This window comes from Balaenoptera acutorostrata, chromosome X (assembly GCF_949987535.1).
Source record: "Balaenoptera acutorostrata chromosome X, mBalAcu1.1, whole genome shotgun sequence".
Lineage (NCBI taxonomy): Eukaryota > Metazoa > Chordata > Mammalia > Artiodactyla > Balaenopteridae > Balaenoptera > Balaenoptera acutorostrata.
In genome coordinates this window covers 108,305,626-108,322,120 of record NC_080085.1, presented here as the reverse complement: position 1 = coordinate 108,322,120, position 16,495 = coordinate 108,305,626, and the positions used below count along the sequence as shown (strand labels likewise).

The window sequence follows — 16,495 nt, the reverse complement described above, 5'->3', positions numbered from 1 at the left end:
AGACCTGTTTCCCTTTCCCTGGGTAAACTGGTAGAGCCTTTCTTCTCATTGGTTATGACAGCTTTCTCCCTGACACATGCCTTCAGGACATTAGGCTGAAAATTTCCCTATGTTCCAGAACACTTTGGCCCCACTCTATAAACTATTCCACAAAACAGTTCTTGCCTCATTCATCACCTCATTGACCTGAAAAGTAGTGACTGGGAGAATAGAGACAATGATGGAACAACTTGTATGTATGGAGCACAGTCAAGACCAGTGAAAGCACATGCAAAATCTTGGGTCATTTTCATTTAACACTCTTGTTGACACAAACGTGGAAATTTGAATACATAAGGACAGTCCTCGAAATTTTTCAGATTCTTGTGCTTTGCTTTGGAATCTACCTCCCGTTTCTCAGACTGAGTTAGTCTTTCATACCTAGCTGGGGAAATCTTCTAGTCCCAAGCCCCCATCCATTTTTCACATTAATTCACTCCAGTTTTAATACATTTCTTAATTATAATTGCAAACGCTGTCATAGAGAACAAAGCTGTTAAATCCCTTGACTGATAAAAAAATAGATTGTAAGATTAAGATTTTATAAAGATAAAGCACATCTACAGAGTCTAGAGAGGTACTAATTCATAGCACCCTGCCCTAATCAAATGTTCATGTACCTCGGGATGTCATACCTCACCGGGATTTGTCATTACAAGCACTTATCCCTTTGGACACCTACTTACTGGAAAGTCAATAAGGAAGGCCAAGATGGTTGTATGCCTGGATTTGCAAATGTTCTATACAACATATCTCTGTTGTTTTCAAAATCCTAGGGAAGTTCTGTCTACCTGATGCCAAACATGGGTGGAGCACTGAACAATTCATTCACCATCTGAATATTTCCAGGAATGCAGATCTTGGCCGTTGGGTAGACAGAGACCTTGTCTTGCTGACCCTATATAGCCAACCCTATAAAACCTATATAGCTAGCCCCTATGTAGCTAACTCCTCAGAGGAAAAAACCATAGGATTATCTATAAAAACAAAAAAGAAAACCCAGCTAAATTTAGTCCTTTCCGTTGTAATTTAAATGCAAATTTACCTAAGGTGGAGCAATTGTCATTCATCAAGGAGATTCTCCCTCGTCAAGGATCCTTAACAGTTCACAAATTTGAATTTGAGTCCAAAGTACCCTATGACCTTCAACACAAAGTCATTTGAAGACTAAAGTAGAATAACTTGGACCCTAATTGCAGTGATTTTCTCAGTATAAAGGAAAATTCATTTCTGACGGCGTGAAGTGTTCTGCAATCCCTCTATTCCTTCTTACTCCAAAACACCGCTCTCCCTCACTGTCTCAGCTCTTCACATGCATAGGCAGGTGCACACCAGGAGCTCATACACCCAGGCTCTCACTTGGCCCGAGTCTCCCTAGCTGGCTCTTTGGAGCTGACTTCCTGTAGAGCAATTCTTCCTAGCACTCTTTTTTTAAATTCTCAGATCTTTTTTAGAATCTGTTGTATGTTATGGGCCTTCTCCCCAGAAAAAAACATTCACACAAAATTCAGGGGTCACATATTTTCCCTCTCCCCACTTTCCCCCCCTGTGGATGAAGCCCTTTCATAGACTCATGGTTAAGATTCCCTGCATTAGGTTCAAGAAGAAAAAAATAGTTCTTCCTTCTCTACTCCAACACTCCTCTGATTGGCCATCGGAGAAATACGCTGATTGAATATATATATATATATATATATATATATATATATGATCATTTTGACCTAATTAACAGGTAACTCCCTATTTGACTGCAGTTAATACCGTCCACCCAGTCTGTGACAGCAAACATTATCTGTCATGTTTACTCAGAAAATAATATAGTTCTTATTAGATTCACTTTTTTAAAAAAAGTATCTATCCTGATCGGTAGCCTATACTGTACACATTGCATCTTTCACATACAATTGGTGAATTTTTATATTTGCTTTGTAACTTTTCCAGGCTTAAACTTCCTGGGGAGAAATAAGTTGACATAAGGGGATTTGCTAGCTTAACAACCATAATGTTCATTGAATTCTACTGTATATAGACAGAAACTTCATTTTGTACCAGTTTTTGGTTGATGTTAAAATCAGTTAATTTAATTGCCCCCCCTCCAGTGCGTATTAGTCATTTTATTTGGTTGAGTCATCTGTTTCCTTGGAAACACAGACTATATATAGTCATTATGTTATTGGTTGCATTTAAAGCTGTGAATGAAAGAGCAATATCGTCAATAAGTTGTTACAGAAAGGGATACAGAACATTCTAGATCTTCACTCTCTGTCAGGTTATTCATTATATAACTTAACTACTCTGTTTTCTACTTTTCTATCTATAAAATTGGCTTCACGTTAATATTTGAGCATCCTTTTACATGTCTTATACGGTCTAACTTGTTTTAAGATCCACAGATGTGTACTTCTCAGCCCAGAGTTTGATGACATTTTGAGAGGACATAAAGCTTGCTCCTACTGGATGCCCTTCTAGATTTCCTTCTCTTTCATCCTCTTGTTCCATTTTGGGCCACATTGAACAATTCCAGATGCCCCTTGACATTTCAAAGATTAGAAGACTATAGATTTTTCCTCTCAGCTCTACCGATCCAAACTGTCCCCAATTGAGTTTCTTTCATCTGACCTCAAAAAAAATTTCATTTCCATTGGTGGATGATCATTTATTTCCTCAAGCTGATCCCCCATTGGCTGAATGGGGAGGGTAAGGAAAAGTCAGTTATGTGATTATTATTAGCAACATGCCAAGAGCAACAATATTATTTCTTGTTATTTAAGTATATAGTATCCCTTTGCCTGTTTACTGCAGATTTCATCTGCACATATACATCTTAGTGCTTCCTTCCAGTGGGAAATTGAGATAAAATAATAAAGAAAGGAAGTTTATAAGATCATGCAATTAAACCTGAGGGAGTCTCAAAAATACATTCTGTGAAGATTTTTTTTTAAGATAGATTTATTTCTGTATGAGATAGTTTAGGTCTAGGTATCCCTAGTGACTTGCTTCTCGTGTTAAAATTTTAAACACACACATATTTCAGTAACACAAAAGTGATATCGCAGATTTGTGAGCTTAGCGATAGAAAGAGTCCATGGAGGTATCTGGTACAACGTAGTGCCCACTGCATGCCTGACGGTTGATCATCTCTACTTTGTTTGATCCTTTTCAATAACAGAAAACTTACGTATCTCTCTAGACAGTCCATTGCAGCTTTGGAATGCTCTGTTGAAAATTCTTCCTTATATTGCCTTCATGAAACATCCACTCAGTAGTGGCAAATGTTAACATCTGAAGCACAGAAGCCACTTCCCTCGTTTACCTGAGAAACTTTCACAAGTGTAAAGACAGATTACCATAGGTTCCTGAGCTTTCTCTCCTTCATTCTCAACATCCCCAAGTCCTGCAACTATTTCTCATCAATTAATGACTCTGTTTCCTCTTCCTTTGATTATGGCCTCAGGGTCATTTTTCAGTTTTCTAAAACTTACATGAATAGTTATATAAGTAAAAACAGGAGACACCATGTCAAGTGCTTTGCAAGAGTTTAAATATGAATATCCTCTTGCTCCCCTCTCATCTTCTAATTTCACGAATCTATTAGAAAACTTATTAAGCATAACTGGAAATGGCTTATTCTTTATAAAAACCTCATGCTGTTATTCTTCAAGATGCTGTTATTCTCCAGATATTTATTTTGTCCTTTCCTTAAAAATGAAAGAAAGAAAAAAAAATAAGAGCCTGGCAGATGCTTCTTGGTACCTTGAGTAATTTGGACTTGACAAATGTCAATGTGACATGAAAGTTTCTCTTGAGATTTTACTGTTTCTTTTACAGTGACTGGTTAATATTTCCTACATTGTTCTCAGGACTCAACTCCTGTCGTTGACTAGGGATTGAGTAGAGCTGGAATAGCACCCATTTAGGGGCAGTTAGCGTGCTGAGGGGCAGTCGAACTTGTAGAGCACTCTGCTGAAGGAGCATATGGAACGTGGACTTTGAGGGCTCTGAAAATATCTGAGAAATGACCAAGAGCCTTCCTCTTGTCAGCAGCACTGGAGCTACAAAGACAGAAACAACTACTCGTAGATGAAATAGGTGGTTACCTTCCCAGTGTAATCTCATGTATTAGCATTGACACTCAAAGGCTCCCTTTACCTCACCCCAAAACATCTTCGCTGGCCTTCCACAGTGCCCCAATTTCCACTCTAAGAAATGTGTTCCTCTGAGTTGAGACGTTGCCTCTCCAAGAGTCCCCAACACAGGAACCTGTGTTAGAATGACCCACCAAGCTAAAATCATCATTAATCCCTGGGCATGGATTCATTTGTCAGATTGCTTTTCAAACGAACTGCTAGCTGAAAGCAGGACCCTAAACACAAGACAGGTAAGTTGAGATAAGGCCAAGGGACAGAGCCAGAGAATGAGAAGGACAGTCTTAGATGAGGGTTTGCTGAAGTTGGAAGATCTAAGAAGTCAATGAGTGGCAGGAGTGGGAACTCAGTCTTCAAAGGAAGACTACCATGGGAAGATGAGCAGGCAGGGAAGTCTGTTCTTTGACTTCAGATATTTCTGGCTAAGTATAAGGGAAGAAGCTGAAAACAGCATGAAGAACAAGCAAAGTGCTGCAACCAACACAGAGCAGACCAGGCAAACTCTCATGACGACTGGGCACGAGACAGCAACTCCGAAGTTGGCATGTCCCTTTTTTCTCCATCCCCCACCTCACTGGAGGTACAAAGAATAGGTCAGAAATGATGCTAAGTGAAAGAAACCAGACACAAAAGGATACGTATTATATGATTCTGTTCATATGAAATGTCCAGAGTAAGCAAATCCATAGAGGCAGAAAGCAGATTAATGGTTGCCTAGGGCTGGGGGAGCCGGGGAAATGGGGAATGACTGTTGATGGGTAGGGGGTTTCCTCATGGGATGATGAAAATGTTCTGGAATTCAGTGATAGTGATGGTTGCACAACTCTATGAATGTATTGGAAACTGCTGAATTGCACTTTTTAGAAGGGTGAATTTTATGGTTTGTGAATTATATCTCAATAAAAAGTTTTTAATTAAAAAAGAATAGACGGCCCTTTTAATCATGTAGGTCCTGAACAAAATCAAAGATCTACTTAAAGATCCTACCATCAGGAGCATTTCTTGCTCTGAAAAGATTTGCCATTCCACTCCTTTCTCCGAGCTCACCGCAAGCTTCAAGTCAGTCAGTTGCCAGGTGGTGATGCCCGCTGATGGGCCCGGGCACCTGTGAAGCGCTCACACGCTGATACCTCAGTATGCAGTCCATTGCCAGCTACACAGCAGACCGACTTTGGTGGTGGCTCAATCCTAAATCTTTAACTAAAAGTAATTCTGGGACAGAACAAGGTCACACACTGGAAATAAATTCCGTCATTTTCACTTCCTCCCTCTGAGATGTTAATGAGAGAAGCCGCTCTGCATAATATGGGACATCTTTCCAAATTCACAGTGACATTATTGGCAGGATCGGAAGGAGCCGCAAGAAAGTCAGACCATCCCCCTCCCCACACCTTGCCATCACCTAAGGATTTCAAAACCCTTTGTAGCCACACAGATGGTTCTGTACCGTGACACTCTGTGGTAGATGAAACCATGCTTTAATGAGATCCTTTTAGTATTTTTACAACTCAACTTCCTTCAGGAAGATCAACCCTGTAACAGTGATTAGAGCCAGCCTCAAGCACACTCACCCTGTAATTTAGAGACCACAAAAACAAGCAAGTGTCTAGAGACAAAAAAACTCAAAGAGGTTCAAATGTCTGGGGCCAGATTTCTAATCACATCTCCCCACGCTTACCTTTTGATCTTTTGTGTCAACCCAGGGGGTACCCACCCTTTTGAGGTGGCCCCATGAAACCCAACTAGTAAAATCCCAGAAAGATTCTCTTTAAGAAGACTTGAATCAGTAGTTGCAGATGGCTTCAAAAGAAATCATTTTGTATCTTTTCTTCTTTCCTGATGTTCCAAAGAATAAGAACATTTTCTAGGTTAGATAAAACGATTTGTTATCTTCATGTTTTTCAAAATGACATAAGGGCCAGGTGTAAAAGGATTTTAAAATTTAAATGACTGTATTTCACAGATGATTATAGCCTTTTAATTCTGGGCAGATTTGACCCAAAGTCAGGCCTGTCCACGGACTGCGCTCCCGGTGTGAGAAGACCCATACCAGGTCCCAGAGTGAAATAGCCTAGGCAGTGCCCTGTGCCAAGAGGCTTACAGATCAGGGGCTCCCCAAAGCGCTCTGCTGCTTCTGACATAGTTCTGTTTTGCCCACCCCGGTTGCCCCCTTGGTGCATGGATAACTGGACAACGCAAGGCCCTAAGAGTTTGATGTAAATGATGTTTTATCGAAGCTATTTTGATGCAGCAGTTTTGATGCCAGGGACATTCTATCATGTTCGAAGAGAAAACTTTTATACTTTCAATTTGTTAAATTGTTTAATATTGCTAAATAATGTGCTAATGTTCACAAGAGATGTCCCTATCTTATCTCTGCAATCATATAAGTGGCTTAAAGTTGGGTTTGGGATGTCTGTTGCACGCAAGACTTGATAATGAAAGAGTTTGCATTTTGATAAAGTGGCTTTCAAAACAACTAATAAGAACCTGCTGTATTAAAAAATAAATTAAATAAAATTGAAAATTAAAAGAAACAGAAAAACAAAATAGAGCCTAGAACAGTCAGACCCTTTGCAGTGGCTACTTCTTCAAAACCTAGCCCAGTGGTTCTTAAACCTTATTCTGCATCAGAATCACCACCTGAGTTTGTTCAAAATGGAATTCTTGGGAATTCTACTCCCACTTCAAGATCCTGATTCAGTATGACTGGGGAGAGCCCCAGGAAACTGCATATGTGGCAAGAACCCAACCGATTCCAATGAAAACAGTCCCGAGTGAACTTTTTAAAAAAACTGCCTTAGAGCTTTGCCCACCCACCAAGCAGGATATTCAGTCACCTTGACACCATTTTAGGAGGAGCAGCCTGGAGGGATTGGGTTCACTTTGGCTTGCACATCTGACTAAGTGATCCCTGTGGGGTCCCTCTAATAGCCACAAGCTGAGTTAGGAATAGGAATAATGTCTGGTTAGGTTTGGCTTGTTGAATGATACTGATGACTCTCTGTTTGCTTTTACTTGCCACTCGTGGATACCTTGTGCACCCTAGAAACAGAGATACCAGACATAGGTAAGCAAATCACATGGGTGGCTACCTAATGCCCCTTCTTGCCTAAGACGCCACCTCCTAATAATGCGCTGACAGGGAAACTTCTTAAGTAAGGTTAAAGGCATAATGTGAACATGAACTTGGAAGTTATAACTCAGGTAAGTGTCTTCCAAAAGGAGAGAGCTCCAGTAAGTGGGAATTTGCTGGAGGATCAGAATATACCAAAAAGAAAACAAGATAAGTGAAAGCTGGCTGTTCAGTACTTCATGGGAAAGCAAAACTTTCAGGCTTATGTTTTCCTTAGGTGATATCACAAGTGAGTTTGTAAGTTCAAATAGATTCGATGTTTTCAAGTTGCAGGTAGAGAGAGAGGTAGCACAGCAATCTTCCTGCTTCCAGGAATGTAGTTGACGTGTATATTAAGAGAGAATGCCCATGATGACCTTCTTGAATAAGATTTTTCCATTTTCCTCTTACGTGACCTCATGGTTTCTATTTTATCCCACCAAAAAAATAATAAACTTTAAACTGACCATTTGCTGACAAGGGCACATAACTCTGAAATTAGTCATAATGAGTATTTGTATTCAATTTGTTTATGCATTACACTTGTCAAAACTGTTCTAAATTACCTGAAATTGCAAAGGAGAAAATTGAATTTATTCACTTTCAAATGCCAGTTGTCATCAAAATGGCACTGGTAGGGTCTGTAATTTGGATTTTGTTTGGGAGATGCCACTTCCTAAATACCAGTGCACAAGATCAGCCTTGCTACTTTGGCATAACTGATTCCTTAAGCAAATTAAATTGGTTATCAAACTGCTTACTGGTAAAATGTTGCCCAGTATTAATTATAAGCATTAATTGCCCATTTAACAATCTGTGTGATTTTAACTAGCATGAATGAAGTGATCTTTGCTAAGTTGAAGGGCATTGCTTGAATGTAAAACTAACCAGAAGGTGACAATAAGTGTAACACTGAAGTTGGAAGAGAAATCTTCACGTATCTCAAATTGCAATACGCGTTTAGACACAAGGGATTAGAACAAATTGGAATGTAGTCCAGTGGTTTTTCTTTCTCAGGTTTGGCATGTTTTCACAAAGTAGAAAGAAACAATCTCAAAAGAGCTGATGTGCGCTTGGGAAATGGCATGAAATGGCAAGAAATTACATCTCAATATAGGAGACCTTCCTGACTGTTGGCTGTCAAGAAAATAACCATCAGATTTGAATTTGGTGCGTTGGGCTGTTCCATTTTCTAAAGGCCAGTGCGCAAAGTTTGAGAACAGCCTCGCTGAGCAACATAGTTAGAAGAAGACAGTAACACTGATTTTTTTTTTGCCACTTTCAGAACAAGACTATTCTTGTAGGTATTTATTTTGCATACACAGTCACATATGATCTAATCTAATATTAGTCCAAGCACAGGCTTGTTGGTGACCCTGGGCGAGCCTTCTATGTGTCTGGGTTTCCCCAGCTGAGGTTTGAGAAGAATGATAATTCCAACTTCCCTCACAGGCACATTGGGGATATTCAATAATAAATGAATGGAATGCATTCCAAAGTGCTTTTGTGCAAATAACATTTCTCTTGGAAAAATAGCCTATGGACTTTTCCTAAACAAAACATGATTAATCTGGCTCAGTTGAAACTTCCACAGACTGGCTACCAAAGTATTGAAGGTTGTTTCAGGGAAGGGTTGTGACCCCTTCTGTATTCTAGAAAGATCTAAGGGCACTGGAAAAATTTTATTCTGAAGGCAAAAAGTGCAAGTAAATATGTCAGAACTTTTACTCAAACCCCTATTTAAGCAGTCTTTGCTACAGAGATGCTTTGTCTGATATGACTGCCAAATCAATTCTGGAATCTGTTGGGACCCTTTACAGTTTATTTACAGCAGCTGTCATGGTGGTTCCAGGGTTGAAGATGTCCCTGGAATCTACCGGATTCTCTTATTTGGTGAAGGTAAGTAGAAAAAAATCAAGTATTCCAATTGGATTTGATTTTTTTCCAATTAAAACCGTAAACTGGGTCTCAGATCAGTATTTGCCAGCCTTACTATCATTAATATAAATATGCTTAGAGGGCAAATGCAATTACAAATACAATCAGGAACATGCCAGTCCTTAGGAGTATCTTAATTATTCTAATGACCTTCTCCCCTCCATTTTGCTTGGCTAAGTAGCCAAGGCCCGAACTCCTCTGTGTCTTAGTTTCATGTCCTACAGTTTAGTTCAGCACTTCCTGAACATCAACCCTGTCAGACCCTCTGTTGGCACTGAGGTAGAGAGAGGAATAAGGTTCTTGGCTGCAAAGAGTTCACAGTGTAGCTGGAGAGAGAGAGATGTGGAAAAAATAGTGCTTACACCCAGCACTCAGATCTCAGCTTCTAATACCATTCTTCAATAAAAGGAACCAGGGGTCCTTGGAGAAATGATTCATTCTAGTCCTGGAGCAGGGATTATACAAGACGAGCCTGCAACATCTTGTACTTCCAGAAAGTAAGGAAGTGCTCAAAAAAAACAAAACGCACCGACATTGATGGGGGTTTATGAGGGGCACATAAGCCCACAGAAAGAGCTCCCAATGGCTAAAGCTGGAACAATTTGAGCAATAAAATAAAGTCACACTGGAGTTTAATGCAAAGTATAAAGCAAATATCCATGAGTCCATACTGATATAAATAAATGGTTGAGTTCATAAATAAATGGAGGAGAAAAGATAAAGTTCTCATGCAGAAGAACTCCAAATAATTTATGTAGCTGCTCGACCCTCAAGGAGGTGGAGTGTAACTCCCTACTCCTTAAGTGTTGCCTTGGCAGAATGACTTCCTTTCAAAGAATACAGTGTGGAAAGTAAGAGAGAAAGTAAATTTGCAGAGGACAAACTTGACAAACACTACCTCAGCCAGGCGATCGAGGTCAACATCAACAGTAAGTCATGTTGATATTATTACCCTTGATTTGATTTGCTGAGAATGGCACTTTACCCTTGTGGTCTTCCTCCCCAAAAGCTGTAATTGCTGTCTAACTGTGAGAAAAAAGAAAAATCAGACATCGTTGCAGTGGGGGCATCCTACAAAATATCTGACCAGTACTCCTTAAAACTATCAGGGTCATCAAAAACAAGGGAAGTCTAAGAAACTGTCACAGCCCAGGGGAGCCTAAGGAGACGAAGACTAAATATAATTTGGTATCCTAGGTGGAATCCTGAAACAGAAAAAGGATATTAATTAAAAACTAAGGAAATATGAGTAAAGTATGGACTTCATACTTTAAAAAAATAATGCTAATACAATGTGATAGCTGCTGCTAGGTCACGTGTCCCTCCTATCTGCTCATTTCTCTCCCTTTCTGCTTCTATTATAACACTTGGATTTATGACAGTCATAGCCTATTTACTGATCTGACTCCCCCACTAGACTGTGAGTTTCATGCAGCAAGGGGCTGTATTGGGCGCACAGGTAGGTCTCCAGACCATAGCACAGTTCCTTGGCACACTGTTTGCACTTAGTAAATACTTCTGAATGACTTGATGAACAAATCCACAATACAGAAATGGTATTACCAAGCAAGGAGTGCAGCTGAGAGATGTCAGGGCCTTGGACTAATGACGGTGGAGATAAAGAGAAGTGGGCAGATTGGAAAAGAGTTTAGGAGGTAGAATTTTTTTTTAATGATGTTTTACTGGATATGGGGAATGGCGGAAAGAAGGAGCAGTAAAGAATGGCTTCTGGTTTCTGGCTTAGACAATTGGGTGTGAGGCAGAGTGCTGTGCAGTGAGCACGTTAGAGATAAGACAAGATTGCTCTCCTCCAAGCTCTCATGGTTTACTGGGGCATACCAATACATTTTTTAAAAAGTAATATGATGTGTGATCCCCGAGAATAGAGGTAAGCATAGTGCAAGTAACTGAGCCTAGAGATTTCCGGAAGGCTTTCTTCAGAAGATGATGCCTGAGTGAAGCCTTAAAGGGTTAAAGAGAATTAATTACTAAGTGAAGAAAGGAATGTGCACCACACCAAGGAACATTTAAAAGTTTGTACAGTTTTTAAAGATGGGAACCAAATGATCAGAATAACCCTGGAATCAGTATGGGGGGAAAATGGATTTAAGATTTGAAAAACACCTCCTATGGGCAGGACTATAGAAAATATTCCAGGCCACAGATGATAAGAGTTAGAACTAATGTGATGGCAGGAGGGACAAAGCTTCTGAAAGCTTGTTTTCAGGCACAATTAGGCACAATGTGGAGAGAAAAGGGGAGAGTAAGGGTTAGACTTCCATGTTTGGAGCTTGGATGATATCAGCAGTACATGAACCTTAAGTTCAAGCAAATTGTCCCCCAAACCAAAGTTCCTGCAGCTATCGGAAGAATGGTATTAGGAATAATCAAAACTAATGAATGAGCTCAGCCATGTATGCAGATAAAAATAACACAAGATCCTATGTAAATATGTAACTGAAGAGTTTCAGGAATACCAGAATCCAATCAAGGTAACTTGAGTGTCACCTTTTGGAGGTATGGATGATTGTAATTATAACCAAAAAAAGGTCAAATATGATCACTTCTATTACGTCCTGAAAGAAGAAAAAGTGTATTAGAGAAGTACGGTGGTCAGCTAACAAAAGGAAGCTTGGAGTGGAAAAGTATCTCCAGCACAGCGCTCCCTAAGATACACTCCTCACTTTTTGTACATGCCTTTCAATTTCCAACAGGACCCTGGGAGGACACTAGTGACCCCAAGTGAGGCAGGAAGCCCAGAAGACAAGAAGTAGGTTTTTGAAGGGTGGGGAAGGCAGGAAGAGAATAACTTCTGTTTTGGATTTGTTGAGTTTGAGGTGACTTAGACATCCAGGCAGTCATCTAGTAGGTAATTGGAGAACTGTGGGGGGTATGAAAGGTATGTATGAGAAAAAGGATCTCCTGGGATTTTCTATCTTCTGCTTCTTTCTCTACCCCCAAATGGATGGTATTGGAATATCAGGAACATTACAGGTTAGCAGTATGCACTGAATTATTTTTTAATCCCAGACCCATTACTAGAAAAACAAAGAGGTATCTATCTCCTCGGTACATAAGGAAGATACATTAATTCTTTTATCTCTTAAGAGAATTTTCCATTTGTGACAAAAGGCAGACCCCAGGGAGTGTATGCTGAACAAATTGCTTTGAATAACTTTACTTTTCTCTCCCTTAGCACAAGTCCTGCTCACAAATACTATCTGGCTATGGACCCTGTGTCTGAATCACTTTATCTATCAGACACCAATACCCGAAAAGTCTACAAGTTGAAATCTCTTGTGGAAACAAAAGATTTGTCCAAGAATTTTGAAGTGGTGGCAGGAACAGGAGATCAGTGCCTTCCCTTTGACCAGAGTCACTGTGGAGATGGAGGGAGAGCATCGGAAGCTTCACTGAACAGCCCTCGAGGTAAAAGAAAAAAATCCTTTGGTTATCTAAAGGTTTCTTTTGACTTCGCAGAATCCTAAGATTGTTATCACACTGTAGTCCATCCATCCCAATGTACCTCTGACAGACATCGTCTCTGAAGTCTATCTCGGAAGATAGGCACACCCAGGACTAATTTTTAGCCAATATGCATTAGTATAGTCATAACTATTATTAAAATGTTGGAATGCTTCTTTTCTGGTTGATAAATAGTTATTGCCCAGAACCCTGTGCCTCCCGGACACCCCAGCCTCTCCCCATGATCTCCTTCCTGGAAATTCCCAATAGTCCAACAACTAAAGGGTTAACTCCTGGCCAGCAGAGAGCTGCCAGGAGGAAGGCTTTAGCACTGTGGCCTGCACTGGTTTGGGGTCAGGTCTGTGCCACCTTCTACCACTTTCAAATATATTGAGTATCTCACAGACTTTAGACATAAGGCTTTTCCTTAACAACCAACCTTTAATGAACCTATCTTCCATTAATTTATCTAAATCATTCTTGAAGCTATTTGTATTTTCAATTTATATCACCCCTAGTATAACAAATTCCAATTTTTTTTTTTTTTTTTTTTGGCCTTCTGTGAGAGCTCGGCCTTACTATTATTTTTTTCTAAATTCAGCTTCTCAATCTTTAAGGGCCAACCCTCAATTCTGTTGCCTGGGGTTTGTAAATAAACATGTGTTCTCCCAGTCAGCTTCATGATTTTATAGACTTGGCTCATATTCCCATCTTAGGCCACTAAGCTGAAGGATAGTCAACTTTTAAGTCTGTCGTCATATATCATCCACCCTATCTCCTTAATTATTTAATCATTCTTCTCTGTTCCTTCTCCAAGATGTTGTGTGTATGTGTGCTTTTATTTCAGCAGGTTTTATTCATTGTAGTGGGTTTTAAGAACCCAATGTGTGTTTTTTTTTAAACTATTACACAAATAATACACAATTGTTGCAGAAAAATTAGAAAAGAGAGAACACAAAAAATGTTTTTAATTGAGGTCACCCATAATCCTACCACATCTAGAAAACCACTGTTAACATTTTAGTGTATATCCTTCTAGACTTTTTTCTATGCATATCATATATTTTATTCTCTAATAATGGAATCATATTATAGAATGCTGTTCTGTAATCTGCTTTTCATGCTTAATGTATTATGAACACCTTTCCATGCCAAAAAATATAATGAGGTCAATGTGTTTAATTTGTTAGATGGTCAACTTACTATTTCAAATATTAAGAGGTTACTCTTTAGCTATTTGACATTTGCCATATGGGGATTAAATTTCAACTACAATCGGAGTTTAAAGCCTTCCCTTTCTTCAACGCCATACTCAAGCCATGTGTCTTTCATAAAGCCCCTCTGGCTAACCCAGCCCATTAAATCTGAATTTCTTTAAGAGTGTCTACACTACCCAATTAGCACCTGATTATATTTTGCCTTCTTTTACTTTCCAGTCCTTTCATGAATGGAGTGTTTTTTATTACCAAAGTGAGCTGCTTGAGATGAGAAGCTATATCTAATATTTCTTTTGACTCTTCCCCACCTCCCCAGCAATATCTTGCACAGTGTGAGATCCACTACACATGCTTCTTGTGTAATTGACCAATTAGGTAACTCTTATCCATACCCAAGTATTCCTAAGAAGAATTTCAATGGCACTTAAAGGGGATGACCTTTTTTCCCTAAGGGAACATAAGCGTCCCCACCCATAAGTATCATGGTAAAGTGTTTGGGAATGTTTCTTTTATCCTCTTGTACCTGCGCTCGATCCTTACACATAGTAGGTCCGCAATAAATATTTGATGAGTGAATGCATAACTCAGGTGCAACATATAATCAGCTCATCTTTCAAGGAAATACATCAGGCTGGGTCCCACCTTTTACACAGGTTTAAGACCCTTACAGGTATTATAAGGATTTCTGCATGAGAAATAGGGAGGAATCAAGCTTGTATTGTGCCTGAAATTGACATCCTCCTGAGTTGCTGCTGGTATGAAAACCACTCATCTCACCTACCACATTCAACCTGCCACATAGAGGATGAATATCAGCTTTTCCAAATGAAGCAAATAATTGGTTCACTGCAGCTCTGCTTTTTTTTTTTTTGGCTTGGAAAGCAGCAATAATACAGTCCTGATGAGCAGGATTTACATGAACTCTGGAAACGTCAGTAATGAGAGTGCCAAAATTTATGTATCTATTAAAGTTAACATTAAACTAAGTTTTTCTTCTTGTCATAGCTAGTAGCGCATTTTCCTTTGGCTTGACTTACGCAACCTTCTATCTGAGGGTGGCTTTTACAGTAATCTGGTACACTTTATTCATCCCAAAGCAGTAAGGGGCCCTAAGAACAGCTGGCCCAGTCTTCAGACAGCTGAATGTCTAATCCATCCAAGACAGCTTTCACATAATGTACTAAAGCTGCTGTTGGCAGCATCTGCTCTGATCCAGTGAGTGAATGAGGATATTTAAAGGGAGGGAGTGTGTGACTCACACTAAGTGTCCATCACATCTCCTTCAACCATATTCACAGTGTTTGAGGACCCTGTTAGTGATCTTCGAAATCGCTCAGGTGGCAGAACCTATGTCCAGACATCGGTTGATCTGAAAATGCTGGTCAGAACACTTAGGTGCCTAGCTAGGGCACCTATCTCCACGCTGAATCTAGACAGCACTTACCCTTGGCAGTGAATCAGAAGTGAGGTTCTCATTATATGGAATGCTGCAGGGCAATTTCATAGACTTCCGTAGAGGAAGGAAATATCATGCAAGAAGTCATTAGGGCACGGTGTGCAAATTGAGAGGAGAGTATTGCTAATTGCTAATTATGTCTTTGAGGTTCTCCTGCATGTTCTTTATCTCCCAAGAAAGCCCAATTTGTTTGTTTTTTGGCTTTACAGCTACCATGAACAGCAGCTCCTTCGTCCTTCCCCCTTAGAAGACAGCAAATGTTTAATGGATTTCTTGAAGGAGAGGTTTGATTTTTCTCTCCACCTAGAAGCTAATAAAGAAAAGCTGTAGATCAGTAGAAAATGGAAATGTACATCTAGGGAGTATCATTTCTAGGTTAGGAAAGAGAGCTCGCTCTAAGACTTTAACAAGCAACATATTGCAATTACAGGCAGGCTCTCCAGCATGTCCTTAATTATGCAAGGTAAGTCAAATAAATGTTAATCTGCAAGACAGCTAATTTATTTTCTGAATCTATTCTAAAAATAGGATGAAATAAAATTTGCTTTTGAGATCATTTGTCCTAACGTTGGAATAGATTATCAAATGGGATTAAAACCAGTCAGCAAAAGGTCAGAAAAAAAAAAAAAAGGTCAGAAGCCATGGGGTTTTTGGTTTTTTTTTTTTTTAGAAATGGCAGCAAATTGTGACGAATACTGGGTTAGGGAGCCTAGGCTTTCGTGTTCAATCCATGTAATGCCACTGTTTCTTGGAAAGTCACCGTACCTCCCTGAACGCTGAAATAGACTTAATGATGCCATTGAGTAGTTTTGTTACATTGGGCTAGTCATATACACACTGGGTCCTGAGATTGCTCAGTTGTAAACTGAAGGGCTTGGGATGATCTCCCTCCCAGCTCTAATGTATTAAAATAACCATAGCTCTAACTTACTTAGTGTCTACTGTGTGCTGTACACTGTGTGAGATATTTTACACAGGGTATCTCTAATCTTCACAATTCACAAGGTAAATAGTATTATCCCCATTGTAAAGATGAGGAGATAGAGGCTCAGATACCTTAAGAAATTTATCTAGGGTCAGACAGTTTACAGATAACACTGGAATTCAAACCAGGTCTTCC

At 39.6% G+C, this 16,495-nt stretch overlaps 1 protein-coding gene across 1 annotated transcript in view; it reads left to right on the top strand.

The window, feature by feature from the left end:
• Nucleotides 1–16,495, top strand: part of TENM1 (teneurin transmembrane protein 1) — a 352,331-nt gene that overhangs the window by 240,629 nt on the left and 95,207 nt on the right. The window contains exons 18-19 of the mRNA XM_057538278.1: nt 7,234–7,254; nt 12,434–12,666. Coding sequence (XP_057394261.1) covers nt 7,234–7,254; nt 12,434–12,666 — 254 coding nt within the window. The remainder of the gene's footprint in view (nt 1–7,233; nt 7,255–12,433; nt 12,667–16,495) is intronic.